Raw genomic sequence first — 16,946 nt, 5'->3', positions numbered from 1 at the left:
CCCACCTCTCTCCATTTCTCTCTGCCCGATCTAACAACAATGACATCAATAACAAAAACAATAACAACTACAACAACAATAAAAAACAAGGGCAGCAAAAGTGAAAATAAATAAATAAAATATTTTAAAAAAATAAAAAGAGCTTAGCAAAGGAAGGTTGGATTCTAGTCCTATTTCTTCTAAGACTAATTTTGCAACTCTGGCAAAGTTACCTTCTGAGTTAAAAATGCTATTTTGGTCTCATCTGCCAAAAGGAAGCTGTATAGTATAGTGCAGCACCTAACATACTAACACTTTTAAACATAGAATATTAATAGTACATATCATTAACATATTCTTTACTGATTTTGATTCTTTGAGACTTTTTTTCTTCTCAGTGCTGACACTATGAATTCACCACTACTAGTGGTCATGTTTTCTTTCTTCCTTTCTTTTTTTCTTTCTTTAATCTTTGTTTTTTTTTCTTTGATAAGACACAGAGAATCAGAATCAGTAAAGAATATGTTAATGATATGTACTATTAATATTCTGTGTTTAAAAGTGTTAGTGTGTTAGGTGCTGCACTATACGGCTTCCTTTTGGCAGATGAGAAATTGAGAGAGAAGAGGGAGGTAGAGAGGAGAATTAAAAGATAGGCCTGCTTCACTACTCATGAAGCTTTCCCCCTGCAGCTGAAGAATGGAGGCTTGAACCCAGGTCCTTGTGCATGATAATGTGCGCACTCAATCGGGTGCCTATTACTGGGCCCACAAGACATATTTTAATTTAAATCTTATTTGTGTTTAATTTTGAATTATTTAGAACTGCAAAGACTTAATGAGAGGACACCCATGAAAGTTGTAAACAAATATACCATCAGAATGTAATTTTACTATTGCCATTTGTTAACTGAATCTGTCTCTTGGTGGACACTTATTATGCTAATGATTGATATTAAGCATAATGAATGAATGTGAATACTTTTACAGCTGCCCCCTCCATATCCCTCTATGCAAACACCATCAAGACATCAGGTGAAGGCACCACATTGGCTTTGAAGGTGGAGCAGTACAGACGGGGCAGGCAGCTGATCCCACATTATAAGCTCTGCCTTAACTGGTCTTTGAAATGATGTTTACTGATGTGCCCTGCAATGGGATATAGGCAGCCAAGTGACCAGTTTTGCTTTCTCTTCTTTCAAATAAACAGGGCAGTTGTTAAACCAGAAGTGAGTCTGATCCTGTGAGGCTTTTAAAGCAGCTAGCTGCATTCTGAGAAGGGCAAAAAATGTAAACAGAGCCTGTAACTCTAGATCAGGACTGAACAGCCACAGGTTCCATAATGGGAGAGAGCCCATGGGCCCCATGCCAAGAAAAATGAAATGTTAGCCTGGGTCTTTAAACAGAATCATGTCAAAGCAGAGTGCATATTTGTTTAACACACACACACATGCAGGACCTTTTTCTGTGCCAATACCTTTTTGAACCCTCCCAAATAAAAGCTGGAATCCCTGGAAGCATGGTACAAAGCCAACATTGTTTGTACACTCTTGTTTAGCAAGAAATGAAAGCCTTTAGAAGGAGGTGTTTCTCCTCTCTTTGCCCAAGTTAATTACAAAATATGACAGTGAAAATAAAATAAATGAGCCCATTCTACCATCCCCATATCTGAATTCTGTAGTATGAATTGTCAATTGGATTTCTAATCCTCTCACTCAGTATCTGCTGTTAATTTGTTCTCAGATTCAAGAACTTAAAGACTGTCAGCAAAATACATGATGCATTACAAAACTTATAATTGGAAATAAAAACATCTGAAGCTTTTCTGACAGGATAAACATGAAGTACTACTGCACTGATCAGAATAAGGAACCATGAGAAACCTTGTAGTTATCTGTTTGCAAATACTTATAAATGTTACAGAGTGTAGAATCAACACTTAACTCCCACTTTGAAAAAATGTTGAGAAAATTCTATCTAAATGAATCAATGAATGAACTTAACATATTTATGATCTGAAATGAGGGAGGGGGTAGGGAGTGTCCTGCTCACACGTGCTTTAAAAAGTGCGACTCATGGCGTATTGCATCAAAGTAAAAGATTCTGGGGTGGGTTGTTGTTAAAATTCGGAGGCTCTTGCCGGCCGGGTTGGCTTCGCGGGCGGGTAACAGAGACGCGGAGACAACGGCTGGGCAGGGCAGCTGTATTTCTTTATTCAGGAACAACGATTCATAAACTAAGACAAACTAATCACCAAACAGAACTCCGCTGTCTCTTTGCGGCGGCGCAAGCACTCTCCCTTACTCTCGAACTCAGGAACTCTCCAACTCTCGTACTCGGGAACCCTCTGAAACTCTGGCACACTGGGACTCTCTCTTACTCTGTAACCCTGAAACTCTCGAACTCAGGAACTCAGGAACTCTGGCTAACTCTGGCACTCTCGAACTCAGGAACCCTCTCCCTTACTCTCGAACTCTGAAACTCTCGCACTCTCGCACTCTCGAACTCCGGAACTCAGGAACTCTGTCACTGGGGAACTCAGGAACTCTTGGACTCCGGAACCCTCTCCCAGGGTCCCTTGGGGCGGGGCCAAGCAGGCCCGCGAAATTAACAGGACTCATCCAATTCTCTTGGAGGGGGAGGGCTAGAACAAGCCAATGTAAAGCATACGACAGTGGGTGGTGGTGGAGGGGGAGAATACAGGTCCAAAAAGGATGACAGAGGACCCAGTGTGTGTTGTATTGTTATATGGAAAACTGGGAAATGTTATTCAAGTACATATTATTGTATTTACTGGTGAATGTAAAACATTAACTCCCCAATAAAGAATTTTTTTTTTAAGTGCAACTCAATGGGATTTCTCTTCCTATTTCAGCCACTTAAAATTGCACTGCCTCCAGAAGTTAAGGCAGTTCTTCCACAGTTACTCAGTCTGACAAATTACACCTGGGTCCACTCTAGCGTGAGAAAGTATGCTCTTTGTTCCTGACCCCTTGGTCAGCAGAGAGATCAAATTCCTGGACATCAGAAAGCCCCACTCATATTCATTAAAATCCACAGGAAACCAGCTCTGCATTTCCTTTCTTAAGGGGAACTAGGTGCAAGCTACTACTGAACAATGAAATTGTTCAGCTTAGATCTGAACATTATCAACATTTTACATTATGCAGCTTGGTTACAGATCAATGGGTTACTTGTATTTATTTCTACATAGCATCTTAGCATCAAGAATAAGTGAAATAAAAAAAATAAGAAGAAACTTTTAGGGAGTCGGGTGGTAGCACAGTGGGTTATGAGCAGGTGGCAAAAAGTGCAAGGACTGGCATAAGGATCCTGGTTGGAGCCCCCAGCTCCCCACCTGGAGGGGAGTCACTTCATAAGCAGTGAAGCAGGCCTGCAGGTGTCTATATTTCTCCCCCCCTCTCTGTTTTCCCCTCTTCTCTCCATTTCTCTCTGCCCTATCCAACAATGACATTAATAACAACAATAATAACTACAACAATAAAACAACAAGGGCAACAAAAGGGAATGTATAAATAAATAAATATTTTAAAAAAGAGACTTTTAAGTGCCAGGTCCCACGAGTATATGAACAAACACCTGCGTATACTAAAATCCTGGATATATATCTAGTAGCCAAAAACACAAAGATGATTTCTACATTTTACCTCTTTTAATCCTAATAAACTTACAAAAATTAGTTAACTACAAATGGTGAATATTTGACAGGTGCAAATGTTGTCCTTTCTAATCATGCTTGCCCTTTGCAAAAGACATCAGGAGGCAGAGTGTCAAAAGGAAGGGTGTAAGAATTCCCAAAGTTTTCCAGTAGTGAGATCAAATTCTAGACTTACCTGTTAAGACTCTCCTCCTCTGTCTTTCAAAAAGGGAGAAAAATAATGACAGTACAAGTCAAGCAAGGCTGTAACTGAACATGTCCTTCAAATGACAATATAGCCTTCACGATTTAGCTCTTTGAGATTCTTAGAAGAAGGTGATAAAGGGATATTGACAGAAGCCACAAAACTTGCCACAAGGTTCCCAGTGTATGGTAATCCAAGGAACCTGTCAAGTCTTGCCCTCTTTTTGAAGAAGCTCCTTTCTTTCCAGAACGAAGTACACCAACTTATAACTTCTTTAAAGTGGACCACTGAATTTTCCCAGACTGATCAAGCCATAGTCAGTTTTCTCTCTCGGTACGCAGTAAGTGTCAGAGAACACTTCAGTTACAACACATATGAATGCTCTGAAAAGTTATATACTGCTTTCCACATTCAAGTTTCTGCTAAATTATAAATTAGGAAGCACTGATTTCATTGTATTTTGGAATTTTTCAACTATGTTACATATTATAAACAAGTAATGAATATGGGCTAATATTCCTTTCTACAGCAAAACCAAATCACAATCCAAAATGTTTTTTAACACATACACTTGCTACGGCTACCTTTCTGTTGAACTGGCAAGTACTTTTGAGAAGTACAGAAATATTGAGTGTCAGGATTCTTACTGGGATTTTGGCTTTTAAATAGAACCACCAGCAACATCAGCAAATCAGAACTTAATATTTCCTCCAGAAAAGTCACTGGAATGCACAGGAATCAAGCTTTATCATTTGACAGCTTTTTGGAATGAAAATATATATTAGGTGACTAAACAAATATTCATCAATGGTATCTCAAGAGTAGAAAACAATGACTTCTTTTTAAAAATCTTTATTGGGGGATTAATATTTTATGTTGAACACTAAGTATAATAGTTTGTACATGCATAACATTTCTTAGTTTTCCACATAACAATACAACCTCCACTAGGTCCTCTGTCATCCTTTTTGGACCTGTACTGTCATCTCCCCCTTACCCACCCCAGAGTCCTTTACTTTGTTGTAATATACCAACTCTAGTTCAGGTTCTACATGTCTTTTCTCTTCTGATCTTGTTTTTCAATTTCTGCCAGAGAGGGAGATAGATCATCCCATATTCATCCTTCTGTTTCTGACTTTTTCACTTAACATGATTTTTTCAAGCTCCATCCAAGATCAGCTGAAAACGGTGAAGTCACCATTTTTTATAGCTGAGTAGTATTCCATTGTGTATATATACCACAATTTGCTCAGCCACTCATCTGTTGTTGGACACCTGGGTTGCTTCCAAGTTTTGGCTATTACAAATTGTGCTGCTAATAACATATGTGTACACAACTCATTTTGGATGGGTGTGTTGGGTTCCTTTGGATCTATCCCCAGGAGAGGAATTGAAGGGTCATAGGGCAGGTTCATTTCTAGCCTTCTGAGAGTTCTCCAGACTGTTCTCCACAGAAGTTGGACCAATTTATATTCACAACAGCAGTGCAGGAGGGTTCCTTTGACCCCACAACCTCTCCAGCATTTATTGCTGCCACTTTTTCTGATGTATGGCATTCTCACAGGAGTGAAGTGGTATCTCATTGTTGTCTTTATTTGCATTTCTCTAACAATGAAAGATTTGGAGAATTTTTTCATGTGCTTTTTGGCCTTTTGGGTCTCTTCTGTGGTGAGTATTTTGTCCATGTCCTCTCCCCATTTTTTGGATGGGGTCATTTGTTTTCTTGTTGTTGAGTTTGGTAAGCTCTTTATATATTTTGGTTATTGGCCTCTTGTCTGATGTATGGCATGTAAAGATCTTCTCCCATTCTGTGAGGGGTCTCTTGGTTTGGGTAGTGGTTTCTTTTGCTGTGCAGAAGCTTTTTAATTTGATGTAGTCCCATAGGTTTATGCTTACCTTAGTCTTCTTTGTAATTGGATTCATTTCATTGAAGATGTCTTTAAAATTTATGCAGAAAAGAGTTCTGCCAATATTTTTCTCTAAGTATCTGATAGTTTCTGATCTAACATCCAAATCCTTGATCCACTCGGAATTTACTTTTGTATTTGGTGAAATATAGTGGTTCAGTTTCATTCTTCTGCATTTTTCAACCCATTTTTTCCAACACTATTTGCTGAAGAGACTCCCTTTTCCCTATTTAATAGTGCGGGTAGGCACCTTTGTCAAAGATTAGATGTCCATAGGTGTGGGGCTTACCTCTGCGCTCTCAATTTTATTCCACTGGTCAGTGTGTCTATTCATGTTCCAGTACCAAGCAGTTTTGATGACAATGGCTCTATAGTACAATATGAGATCTGGGAGTATGATACCTCCACTTCTGTTCTTTCTTCTCAAGATTGTTGCAGCAATTCTAGGTCTTTTCTGGTTCCAGATAAACATATGTAGCATTTGTTCTATTATCCTAAAAATGTGATTGGAATCTTGATAGGGAGAGCAATAAATTTGTATATGGCTCTGTGTAGTAAAACATTGACTTCTAAAGGATAAACATGGTAACTCTGATATAAATCCCTCCTAACTTTGCTTTCCAGTCAAATTGTTATTAACAGTGAAAAAAGTTAAAATGTTACAAGCTACTAAAAAGATGAAGCACACCTCCAATTTGTATTCTCTTTGAAAATTATAACTTTGGTAAGAATTTACGTGAGAGGTGTGTACGAATGAGAGAAATGAGGGTAGATCTCATTTGGTTCTGTTTTACAAATAAGAAAAGTTAACAGAATTCTAGTCATCCAATCAGCAAAGATAAGCACCAATCTCACTTGACTGTGAGAGCCAGATGTCGCCTCATCACCTCTTCTGACTTCTCGGACAATGGTCTTCACATGAACTTTGATAGAATATTAAAGTTACAATGGAAACATCACTACTAAAGCAGGAGTAGAACCTGAAACTTAACAAATGTTTACTCTGTGTTAGGCCACGTTCTATATGCCACTGATGCTTTTGCTCACTTATGCTCATAAGAAGCAGTGAGGGAAGTAATGTTGCTTTAGCCCATTTGATAGATGTTAAAACAGAGATAAAGAAATGTTCAGAAACTTTAAGGTTCCAGGGCTCATTTAGTGGTAAGACTGGGAAAATACATCCATCCTGTACTGAAATGCTAATGTGAACATTCTTAATGCAATGCTGAGGCCGGTCTTCAGAAGTCCTAGGTATATTAGACTTAATAAAATATTTGAGCAGTGAGAATCCTTTCAAAATATATGGTGAAATCAAATTTTCCCATTGTCAACCTGTGTATTCTTGGTCAAAAGACAAAGTACCAACAATTCCTATGGGCGAGGCCAATTCCACCTGAATATTTCCTTTATTCTGAGGGGGTACTATGTAGGACATGGTTCAGACTTTCTGGAAATCCCACCAAATTATGTGTAAAAACAACTTCAGGATATCATTTCAGTTCTTCTTCTTCTAGCGTTTGCCCTTCTTCCGTAGCCAGTCAACAGCGTCAGGTTGAGCCTGATGTAAAGTTTCGAGACCTCCTTTGAATCTGGAGAGGTGGCAGTCGTTGACTATGTGGGTCATAGTCTGTCTGTAGCCGCAGGGGCAATTCAGGTCGTCTCTGACGCCCCAGCGATGGAACATAGCGGCGCACTGGCCATGGCCTGTTCGATAGCGATTGAGGAGAGCCCAATCATAACGTGCTAGGTCAAAGCCGGGTTGACGCTTGCAGGGGTCTGTGATGAGGTGTTTGTTCTTTACCTCAGCTGTCTGCCAGCTCTGTTTCCAAGAGACTGGAACAGAGAAGTTCAGTGTAGGCGTAGGGGACCAGATTGGGTGACGAGACGTCAAGCGTTGGACAGGGTGGGCGAAGATATCTGCGTATATTGGCAGGTCCGGTCGAGCGTAGATGTGGGAAATGAACTTAGATGATGCCGCATCCCGATGAATATCTGGCGGGGCGATGTTGTTAAGAACTGGCAGCCATGGAACCGGGGTGGAACGGATGGTTCCAGAAATTATCCTCATGGAGGAATATAATTTGGAATCAACCAAGTGGACATGGGGGCTACGGAACCATACTGGGGCACAGTATTCTGCAGTGGAATAGCATAATGCCAGAGATGATGATCGTAGTGTATTTCTCCTCTTACAGAGAAATTCGTATCACCTGCCCAGGCTGGTTTCCGCCCAGGAAGATCTACCTGCAAACAAGCCCTGGCCCTCTCAACTTACATTGAAAATGGATTCCAGAAGAATTTAAAGACGGGTGCTGTCTTTGTTGATCTCACAGCAGTCTATGACATGGTCTGGCACCGTGGTCTCCTAGTCAAGATCTCAAGATGCCTGCCTCCATGGGTGGCCAACACTATATCGTTTCTTCTCCAAAACAGAAGATTCCGGGTACATCTGGGTGACAAGTCTAGCAGATGGAGACTTGTCTCAAGTGGCCTCCCCCAGGGCTCTGTTCTGGCTCCTACGCTATTTAATATTTACATCAATGACCTCCCAGAAACTTCTTCAAGGAAGTTCATCTACGCCGATGACATCTGCTGTGCAGCTCAGGCATCCAAGTTCGACATCCTCGAGGAAACACTCACGAAAGACATGTCTCTGATATCTGATTACTGTAAAAAATGGCGACTAATCCCTAGCACTGCAAAAATGGTATCATCTGTTTTCCATCTACACCATGCCTTGGCCTCACGTGAGCTTAATGTGCAGCTTGGCGATACGAGAATCCGGCATGAAGCCCAGCCAGTCTATCTTGGCGTTACTCTCGATCGCACTCTGTCATTTCACAAACATCTCATAAAAACTGCAGCAAAGGTGGGCGCGAGGAGTAACATCATTGAAAGACTGGCCAGCTCCTCATGGGGTGCGAGCGCTTCCACACTACGATCATCATTTCAATAAATTCATGCTTCCTGTTTTCTAGACTTTACCCACCCTCTCCAATATAGCAGTAAAACAGTTTTGAATGGTTATCAGTCCAGTCTAGATAAAATTTCATCCCAAGAGTACACAATCACCAATACCAGATTATATGTTATCACACTATGTATTTCAATTACTCTTTTATTTTAATTTTAAATTATTATCTTTATTTATTTATTGAATAGAGACAGCTAGAAATTGAGAGGGAAGGGGTGATAGAGAGGGAGAGAGACAGAGACACACCTGCAGTACTGCTTCACCACTTGCAAAACATTCCCCCTACAGGTGGGAACCGGGGGCTTGAATCCGGGTCCTTGGACATTGTAACTAATGCGCTCAACCAAGTGAGCCACCACCCAGCCCCTTCTCTTTTATTTTAATGAATTTCGTGAGATGCTGCAGGAGCCACAATCACTCACTCATTCATCACTGGCATAGTCTGTTTTAGCCAAATCCTATCCTAAACAAAATTGCCTCTGCCTAGATAATAGTGCAAGTGGCTCATGTCAGCAACTGTCAGGATTTTTCAGAGGCCTGTTTAAGAATAGCCTTATATGTTCCCTGAAGTTCAAAAAAAATGTTTTAAAATCATCTTAAATTATTAAAAATGACCTTAATTTAATGGCAAGTTTCTCTTTCAGAGATCATTCCTCAACTACTGCATAGACTTAGAAATGGGTGGTATAGTTTTTTAAAAAATCTCTCCGCTATGTTATGTGTGCATAGTACCAAGCGCAAGGACTTATGCAAAGATCCTGGTTCAAGGCCCCACTTTCTCATCTGCAGGGGGGTGACTTCACAAGCAGTGAGGCAGGTCTGCAGGTGTCTCTGTCTCTCTCCCTATCTCCCCTTCCCCTTTCCTATCCAATAAAATGAAAAATAGCTGCCAGGAGCAGGGGATTTGTAGTGCTAGCACTGAGCCCCAGTGATAACCCTGGAGGTCAAAATAAAATAAAACTCTCCCTCCTAACCTTAAACCAGAAACACTAATATTGACATCTCACATTACAGTTTTGGGATTACAGTTTGATAAGACTAATTTTTTCTGTTTATTCCCTTGCCCTTTATCACCCATTCATGTAGAAAAATATTAGCTGGATGCATTAATAAAACTGGATATAACTATGAAGATCATAATTACTGATTACCATACTGCCACTACCACTACCTTTCAGTCACACCATGTACCCTGAAGTCAGATGCAAAATAGGAAGCTATCACAAAGGCAGAAAGAAAGACACCAAAGCACTGAAGCTTCCTTCAGGGAGATGGCAGCAAGGCTCAAAGTTGGTTCTCATTCATGGCAAAGCAAGCATAATGTCCAACTAAGCTGTTCTGTTGGCCTCCAGGCCAACCTTTTAAACTCTTTGTAATGTAGAATTCTTAGACTGGAAGATGAGACACACTGAGGCTTTTAAACAGGAAGAGCATTTTTATGCTAGCAGGCACAGTGGACTTGTGTCCAAAAAACTGGGCCACAAATATTGTGTAGCTTTGCTCTTATACAGTTGTCTTTTCTCATAGAAAGTCACAGCAACAAGCTTAAAGGGTTTATTTTTCTTTTCTACATAAAGATAGTACATTTTGTTTTGCTTATCAGTGGGGTTTGCTACCAGACATTTAGCAGCTAGGGTAGCAGACTCCCTGGCAGATGGCCAAAGTCAAATAGATTAATTTTAACAGAAAGTCTAATATATGCTGTGTTCTTCTTATTCAGCTCGAGATGTTAACCCTTAGCTTCTTTCTTGAGATGTTAACCTTTAGCTTTTCTGCCTCATTTTTACTTCTGACAGGGAGAAAAAGAGAAATGGAGAAACACCATAGCCCTGCCCCACTCTGCATGGAGCTTCCCCCTGTGCAATCCATGGTGCTCCCATGTGGTGCTGGGGCTTGAGCCTGGAACCTCACATATGTAAACATTCATTCTAACCAATGAGCTATCTCCCTGTCCTAGTTGTATGAATTCTGAGCAAGTTGCTTAAGCCTTTCTTTGCCTGAATTTTGTCATCTGTGAGAATCATTAACAGTGCCTACTTCTCTTTCTCTCTTTTAAAATAGCAATAAGAATTTATTTATTTATCATAGGTAACATCAAGTGTAGATTTCAAAATTGACCCAGCATTCAATTCAACAACAATTCAAGTTCAAATTCTGCAAGTAGGTAGAGCTTAAGCTTTCAACTGGGATTTTGAGACAACTAAAGTATCCTTAAGGTAAAATTCACTACATTTCCCACCATTTATTGTTTGGTTACTCCTGATCTTCTACATATCTATGCATATAAAATAATATATTGGGGGCTGGGCGGTAGTGCAACAGGTTAAGCGCACATGGCGTGAAGCACAAGGACTGGTGTAAGGATCCTGGTTCAAGTCCCCAGCTCCCCACCTGTAGGGGGGATCTCTTCGCAAGCCATGAAACAGGTCTTCAGGTATCTATCTTTCTCTCCCCCTCTTTCTTCCTGTCCTCTCTTGATTTCTCTCTGTCCTACTCAACAAAAATTCAGAAATAACAACAATAATAATAAACAAGGGCAATAAAAGTGAAAAAAATAGCCTCCAGGAGCAGTGGATTCTTAGTGCAGGCACCAAGCCTCAGCAATAACCCCAGAGAGAGAGAGAGAGAGAAAGAGAGAGAGAGACCTGCAACACTGTTCCATCCTTTGTGACGCTTTCTCCTCTGCAGGTAGTAATCAAGAACGTGAACCCTGGTCTTTGCACATAACATGCAGTAATATGTGCACTGTACCAGCCTGGCCATTGTGCAGTTCTTCCACTTTAGGTTCAACAGAGGATAAACTGAACTGTGAAGTGACGTTACAAATCTAAGTTAACTCTTTTTTTCCCCTTCCAGTCCAGTCTGCAACCCTTAAGGTAGGACTGAGAGTGTTTTCTTTCTTTCTTTCTTTCTTTCTTTCTTTCTTTCTTTCTTTCTTTCTTTTTTTTTTATTTTTTATTTAAGAAAGGATTAATTAACAAAACCATAGGGTAGGAGAGAGTGTTTTCTGAATAAGTGTGTTAGGTCTCTATATTATACTGCCTGTAAGAAACAAGCACAATTAAATATATGTCTCCTCTAATATTGACCTTCTGGTCTAACACTTCCACTTTAAAGATGAAAAACTGGGGGCCGAGTGGTGGTGTACCTGGTTCAACACACATGCTACAATGTGCAACGACCCAGATTCAAGACCCAGGTCCCCACCTGCAGGGGAGAAAGTTTTGTGAGTGGTGAAGTAGTGTTGCAGGTGTCTCTCTTCCTCTCTATCATCCCCTTCCTTCTCAGTTTCTGGCTCTCTCTATCTAACAAATAAATATATAAAGATAATATTATTAAAAGTTTTTTTAAAGATGAAAAACTGGTTCTGGAGGCTACATGACTTGCTTAAGTTTACACATATACTTACTATTAAGGGTCTAGGCTAGAAAAATGATTATCATTACACTAAGCGAACTACCAAGAAATCTTCCAAATCCACTCTAAACACCATCTGATTTAATCCTCATCACAGTTTTCTGAAGTTGGGGGTCACATCTGACCTCTTAGAGATGTAAAACCCAAGACTCAGGGAATGTAAAGGGAATTCTTAAAACTAATGTAAGAATCAAGTTGTTTTTTTTTTTGTCTAGACCCAGAGGATATGCACCTGCTTCAAGTTTTGCAGAGTTCAATATTAACAATTCCAGTACAGAGCTCTCGGAAGATAAGTTTCAAATCACCTGCATATCAGCCTTCTCTAAGAAGCTTAAAAAAATAGACTGCTAGACTACATCACAGGAAGGAAAATCAGAAGTAGGAGGCAGGGGTTAGGACTTTAAATCTGTATTTCTTCAGAGCTAGTCAAGTAATTCTGACATGTAGTAAGACCTATAGCAAAACCTAATCTAGACAAGATATTTTATGACTACCTTCCGTGCAAAGTGAGAGGGAGATGAGTTACCTAAGGCTGATGGAATGTTCAGCCTTAGTGGTTGGACCTGTGTCAAGGGTGATATAGTGACCTTCTCCCCAGTCCTTCCATATGCCACAGTCATACTTAAGTAAGCCCAATTACACAAACATAAGCATCATGAGCTAAGACTATACCCACTGATCTTGCATAACAAAATCTACATTACAATGAAAACACCAAGAGCTGCACCTTGCAACAGTGTTCAGTTGGACATCGAGCAAGGGTTTCTTCTGCCTTAACCCTTTTCATTGAAAGCACCTGAGTCTGTTCCATAATTTCATAGCACTGAAGTGGAAAAACAAAATGGAGGGAAAACAGAATGAGCACTTACCAAGGTGCACCGTATATCCTGAATCCCTTCACTGTTACCTCAGAGTCTTGTAAGTAAATACTGTTTGTCAGGAGGGACTGAACGTTGTCAAAGTCCTCTGGTTTCAATTTGGACACAGAGGGGAAACGGTAGTAGTCCTGTTTAACAAGGTCTGCCATGAATTCTTTATCAAATGTCAGTTCATGATTTCCAGCAATCACTATTTTATATTCATATGGAAGGTTTCCTGAAATAAGAAAGAAAAAAAACACCAATTAGCATGTTCATTTCCCATCATGAAGTACAACAGTCGAGACTGTGTGATTAGCACAGCACAATATACGGAAATGAAATAGCTCATGCATCCCTTTAGATTCCCATGGGAACCAAAATTTATAACTACGCTTTATGTTAACAAAAAGGACAATAACTAGGAGGTAGGAAGCTACTAAAGCTAAAAAGCACTAATGTCATTAAGTTTTCTAGTTCAATTTCCTTCTTCTGTATGCAGCAGATTCACTGTTATGAATCCATATTTTACAATTATCTAGTAAAGAGCACTTTAATTACAAACCTTAGAAAAAAATGTCTGAACTTGGTTTGGTCAAAAAAAGAAGTCAGTCCAGTATCTTAGAAGGAAGCTCAGAAAACTGGTATATATATATGGCCTTCACACAAAAGACTTGCCATAGCTAAGCATTCCATAATTTATATAAATAAAAGGAACTATGTAGTACAATTTTATATTACAAGTTACAGTTTACTTTCTGGCTTGTGAATTAAAAAAAAAGTATTAATGGTCCCCTGATTAGATAGCTAACTTTCTTCCCACTGGGATGTGAGAAGAGACTATAAAGCTTAACCCCCCCTTTTAATATTTATGGTATGGAAATGTGAGTTCTCTGTGTGCACTTTTTATGCAAAAGTTTCCCGATCAAAATGAGATAATTCTGGGAAGAAGAATGGAAGCTATAAAGGAAAACCCAAACACCAGACTTTTGCATAGATTTATAATGTTTGAATAAAGTACAGATCATACATATTAATAACTCACCGCGATGTTATAAGAACCAAAATCCAAAGGGAGATAGTGCTGGGCAGCTGTCCCCATCTTGAAATTAATGCCCTTTTTCTCTTCTTTGTCATCATCCATCCCTCAAACCTCACTGCTGGGCTGCTGCTTGTTTCAATTCAGTTTATTTTGAAGGGATAAAGAGTGGGCCAATGTTGTCTACAATTCTGAGACTCCTGAGTCCAACAAGAACTCTGTTTCCTGCTATTCCAGGAAGAGTGGAAGCCACACTACCAGGAAATTTGATACAAGTTTTCTAAGAATCACTCATTGCTGGCAAGTCAAAGTCAATGGTTCGATTAATAAAGCTTATAAGGGAGAGAATTGGTTTTGATGGGTGTATTTATTGTCCCCAAACCCAAGGCTTGACTGGATTTCAGCAATGCAGAGATTACATTATGAAATCCACAATTGGAGCAGCATGTTGCAAAAGTACCTGCTGATACTGAAGCAGTTTGGAAGATGGTCAGAATGGCTCCTAGTTGCGGGTTACCTCTTTAGCTTTCAACCTTTAGGTTTCTAACAGTAATATAATGGCATAGATAGCATATTTATTATTGGGGAAACTTAAGAAACAGAGGGGGGAAAAAAGTAAAAAAAAAAAACTAACAGTGAAGAGAGGCACAATAAAAAAGATCATGGCAGGCAGAGGGTAGATAGCACAATGGTTATGCAAACACTCTCAAGCCTGATGCTCCAAAGTCCCAGGTTCAAGTCGACCCCCGTACCACCATAAGCCAGAGCTGAACAGTACTCTGGTAATAAAAAATAAATAAATAAAAATAAAGATCATGGCCAACCACCAGTGAATACACAAGACCACAGGACCACAATGCTGTGGGAAATACCTTTGGCCTCCGTTAGTTTTGCCAGGCTGTAGCAAAGAGTTCACAAAACCAGGAAGTCATTTTCACATGCCTGTGCCTACAAGTATGGTTTATAATTTGCAAAAGATTCTGGGTGAGATGCATGCTGGGACAAATTTGGCAAGGATGATGTTGCCATTTTTGCACAAGTCTCTACACTCAAAGAGTTCAGGTGAAAGACAAATTTACAGGGTTGAAAATTACCAGCACTAAACTGGAGATGTGAGAAGCTGCCCTGATACTGTACCCACAGATTTACCTGTGTTACCAAGGCTGAATGACTTAAAGTATTGTCTTGTGTGAACATCTGTTCCAAAGCAGGTCCTACGTGGGTGAATCCTTGAGGAAATCTATTTGTATAAGTCATGATGTACTTGCTCGGTTCTTTTTTAATCATTCATGATGATGGACCTACAGTACACCCCTTTATGCACCACTGCTCTTGCAAGATTGTTCAACTTCTCAGTTTGTCTCTTTTAGATGTTTTGAGTCAGCACAGGAGAGACTGAGAAACATGGTAAAGTAAGCATAATTTCCTCCATATATATATGCAATGCAAAACTGCTGGAAAGTAAATCTGCCTTAGAAGACAGACTCCTTCAATGTCTTTTAAAAAAAAATTTGGAGACTCAGAACAAAGAAGTGACCACCAAAATGAACAGCTTCAGAAATAGTGATGATATTTACACAATGCCAACAAACTCATCTCTTCCTGAGAATCCAATAGTAGTTTCCAATTCTTATCCACAGGTACCTACATTATGAGATTGTCTGAAATCTCTGACATATTTTTTCTTTCTTTCTTTTTTTTTTCTAAACTGACCTTTCATTTATAATCTGCCAACCTTTATGTTTTATATGAAAAGTGTAAACAGGGAAGCTGACAAATCTCCTGTTACTTGATGGCATTTTAGTTTTTCCCCAGACTAGATTAATTTGGAAGGCTTCGCAGTTAAGCTCTAAACTTCTTGGTATTCAAATAGCATCATTTAAAAATTGTCAGACAAAGAGGTGCCTGTCTTTATCCATTTTATTCAGATCAGGCCATGGAAGCTAAACTGCTTGAATGAAAAAAAAAAGGCAAGGTCATATATATAGTTATTCTAAGACAGAAAAATTCTTGCTCTGAATGACCTAAAGTACTCTACTAACTGCCCTGTTCCATCTATCCCAAGACATGGTATATGTTCTACTACTAACATACAAAATTCTTTTGTGTGAAATAGAGATGAACTTTTAACAAAATGCCACTTTTGTATGTTTAAAAAATGCATATTTGGACAGCAGATGCAATACTATATGGTGTCTCCCTTTTCTACTATTCATTTCTGTTTTGTAAAGTACGAAATGATTCTTACAAAGCCAATGTGCAAATAAACAGTATAGATTGCTAACAGATATGGGTAAGTGAATAAATGAAATGCGAGAAGCCAGCCCATCAACTAGGGATATGGCTGGACACTATAAACTCTTGGAGTTAACCATTAAGTCACAGTTGAATCTATAGTTTCTATAACTAGTACTGCCATGTAAACAGATGCTCATTTCAAAACCAAGGAACAACTGACAGTCCTCACGGTTCCATAACAGTTCTAGTTATTCAACACTCACTGCCCCATTCCTTGTCCTTGAAGCAGTCATCACTGAATTTTTCCAAATTCGTCTCTTGCTCTCAGATTCATTTTGAGCCCCTACTCTGTATAACGAGTGTCTCTGAACTGCATGAAGAGAGGCACTCACTTTCTCTTCTTCACTTTCCCAACACTCCATCACGTGCATTATCTCATCTTTCTAATAACCAGCTTATGTTGTTCCTTCCACTTCCATCGGCACTTTGTTTTTCCAGATATCTCTTTCATATTTCTTATTTTGCATCCCCACCCCCCCCACACACACACACACAGGAAATCCTCTTCCTGAGTTATTCTGTTTTGGACTCTAAGGAAACAAATTAACCAACAACAGCCTTTCACATACATGCATGCATACATACACACACACACACACACACATACATACAC

General features: G+C 39.5%; 1 protein-coding gene across 3 annotated transcripts in view; it reads right to left on the bottom strand.

Moving 5' to 3' along the window:
* The window catches only part of MPPED2 (metallophosphoesterase domain containing 2), a 196,977-nt gene that overhangs the window by 76,212 nt on the left and 103,819 nt on the right, over window positions 1-16,946 (bottom strand). For all 3 annotated transcript variants that reach the window (XM_060176652.1, XM_007530501.3, XM_060176651.1), the window contains exon 4: window positions 13,009-13,234. In XM_060176652.1, the coding sequence (XP_060032635.1) occupies window positions 13,009-13,234 (226 nt within the window). The remainder of the gene's footprint in view (window positions 1-13,008; window positions 13,235-16,946) is intronic.

This window comes from Erinaceus europaeus, chromosome 17 (assembly GCF_950295315.1).
Source record: "Erinaceus europaeus chromosome 17, mEriEur2.1, whole genome shotgun sequence".
In the NCBI taxonomy this organism is placed as follows: domain Eukaryota; kingdom Metazoa; phylum Chordata; class Mammalia; order Eulipotyphla; family Erinaceidae; genus Erinaceus; species Erinaceus europaeus.
This window is presented reverse-complemented; position numbering and strand designations above follow the sequence as displayed.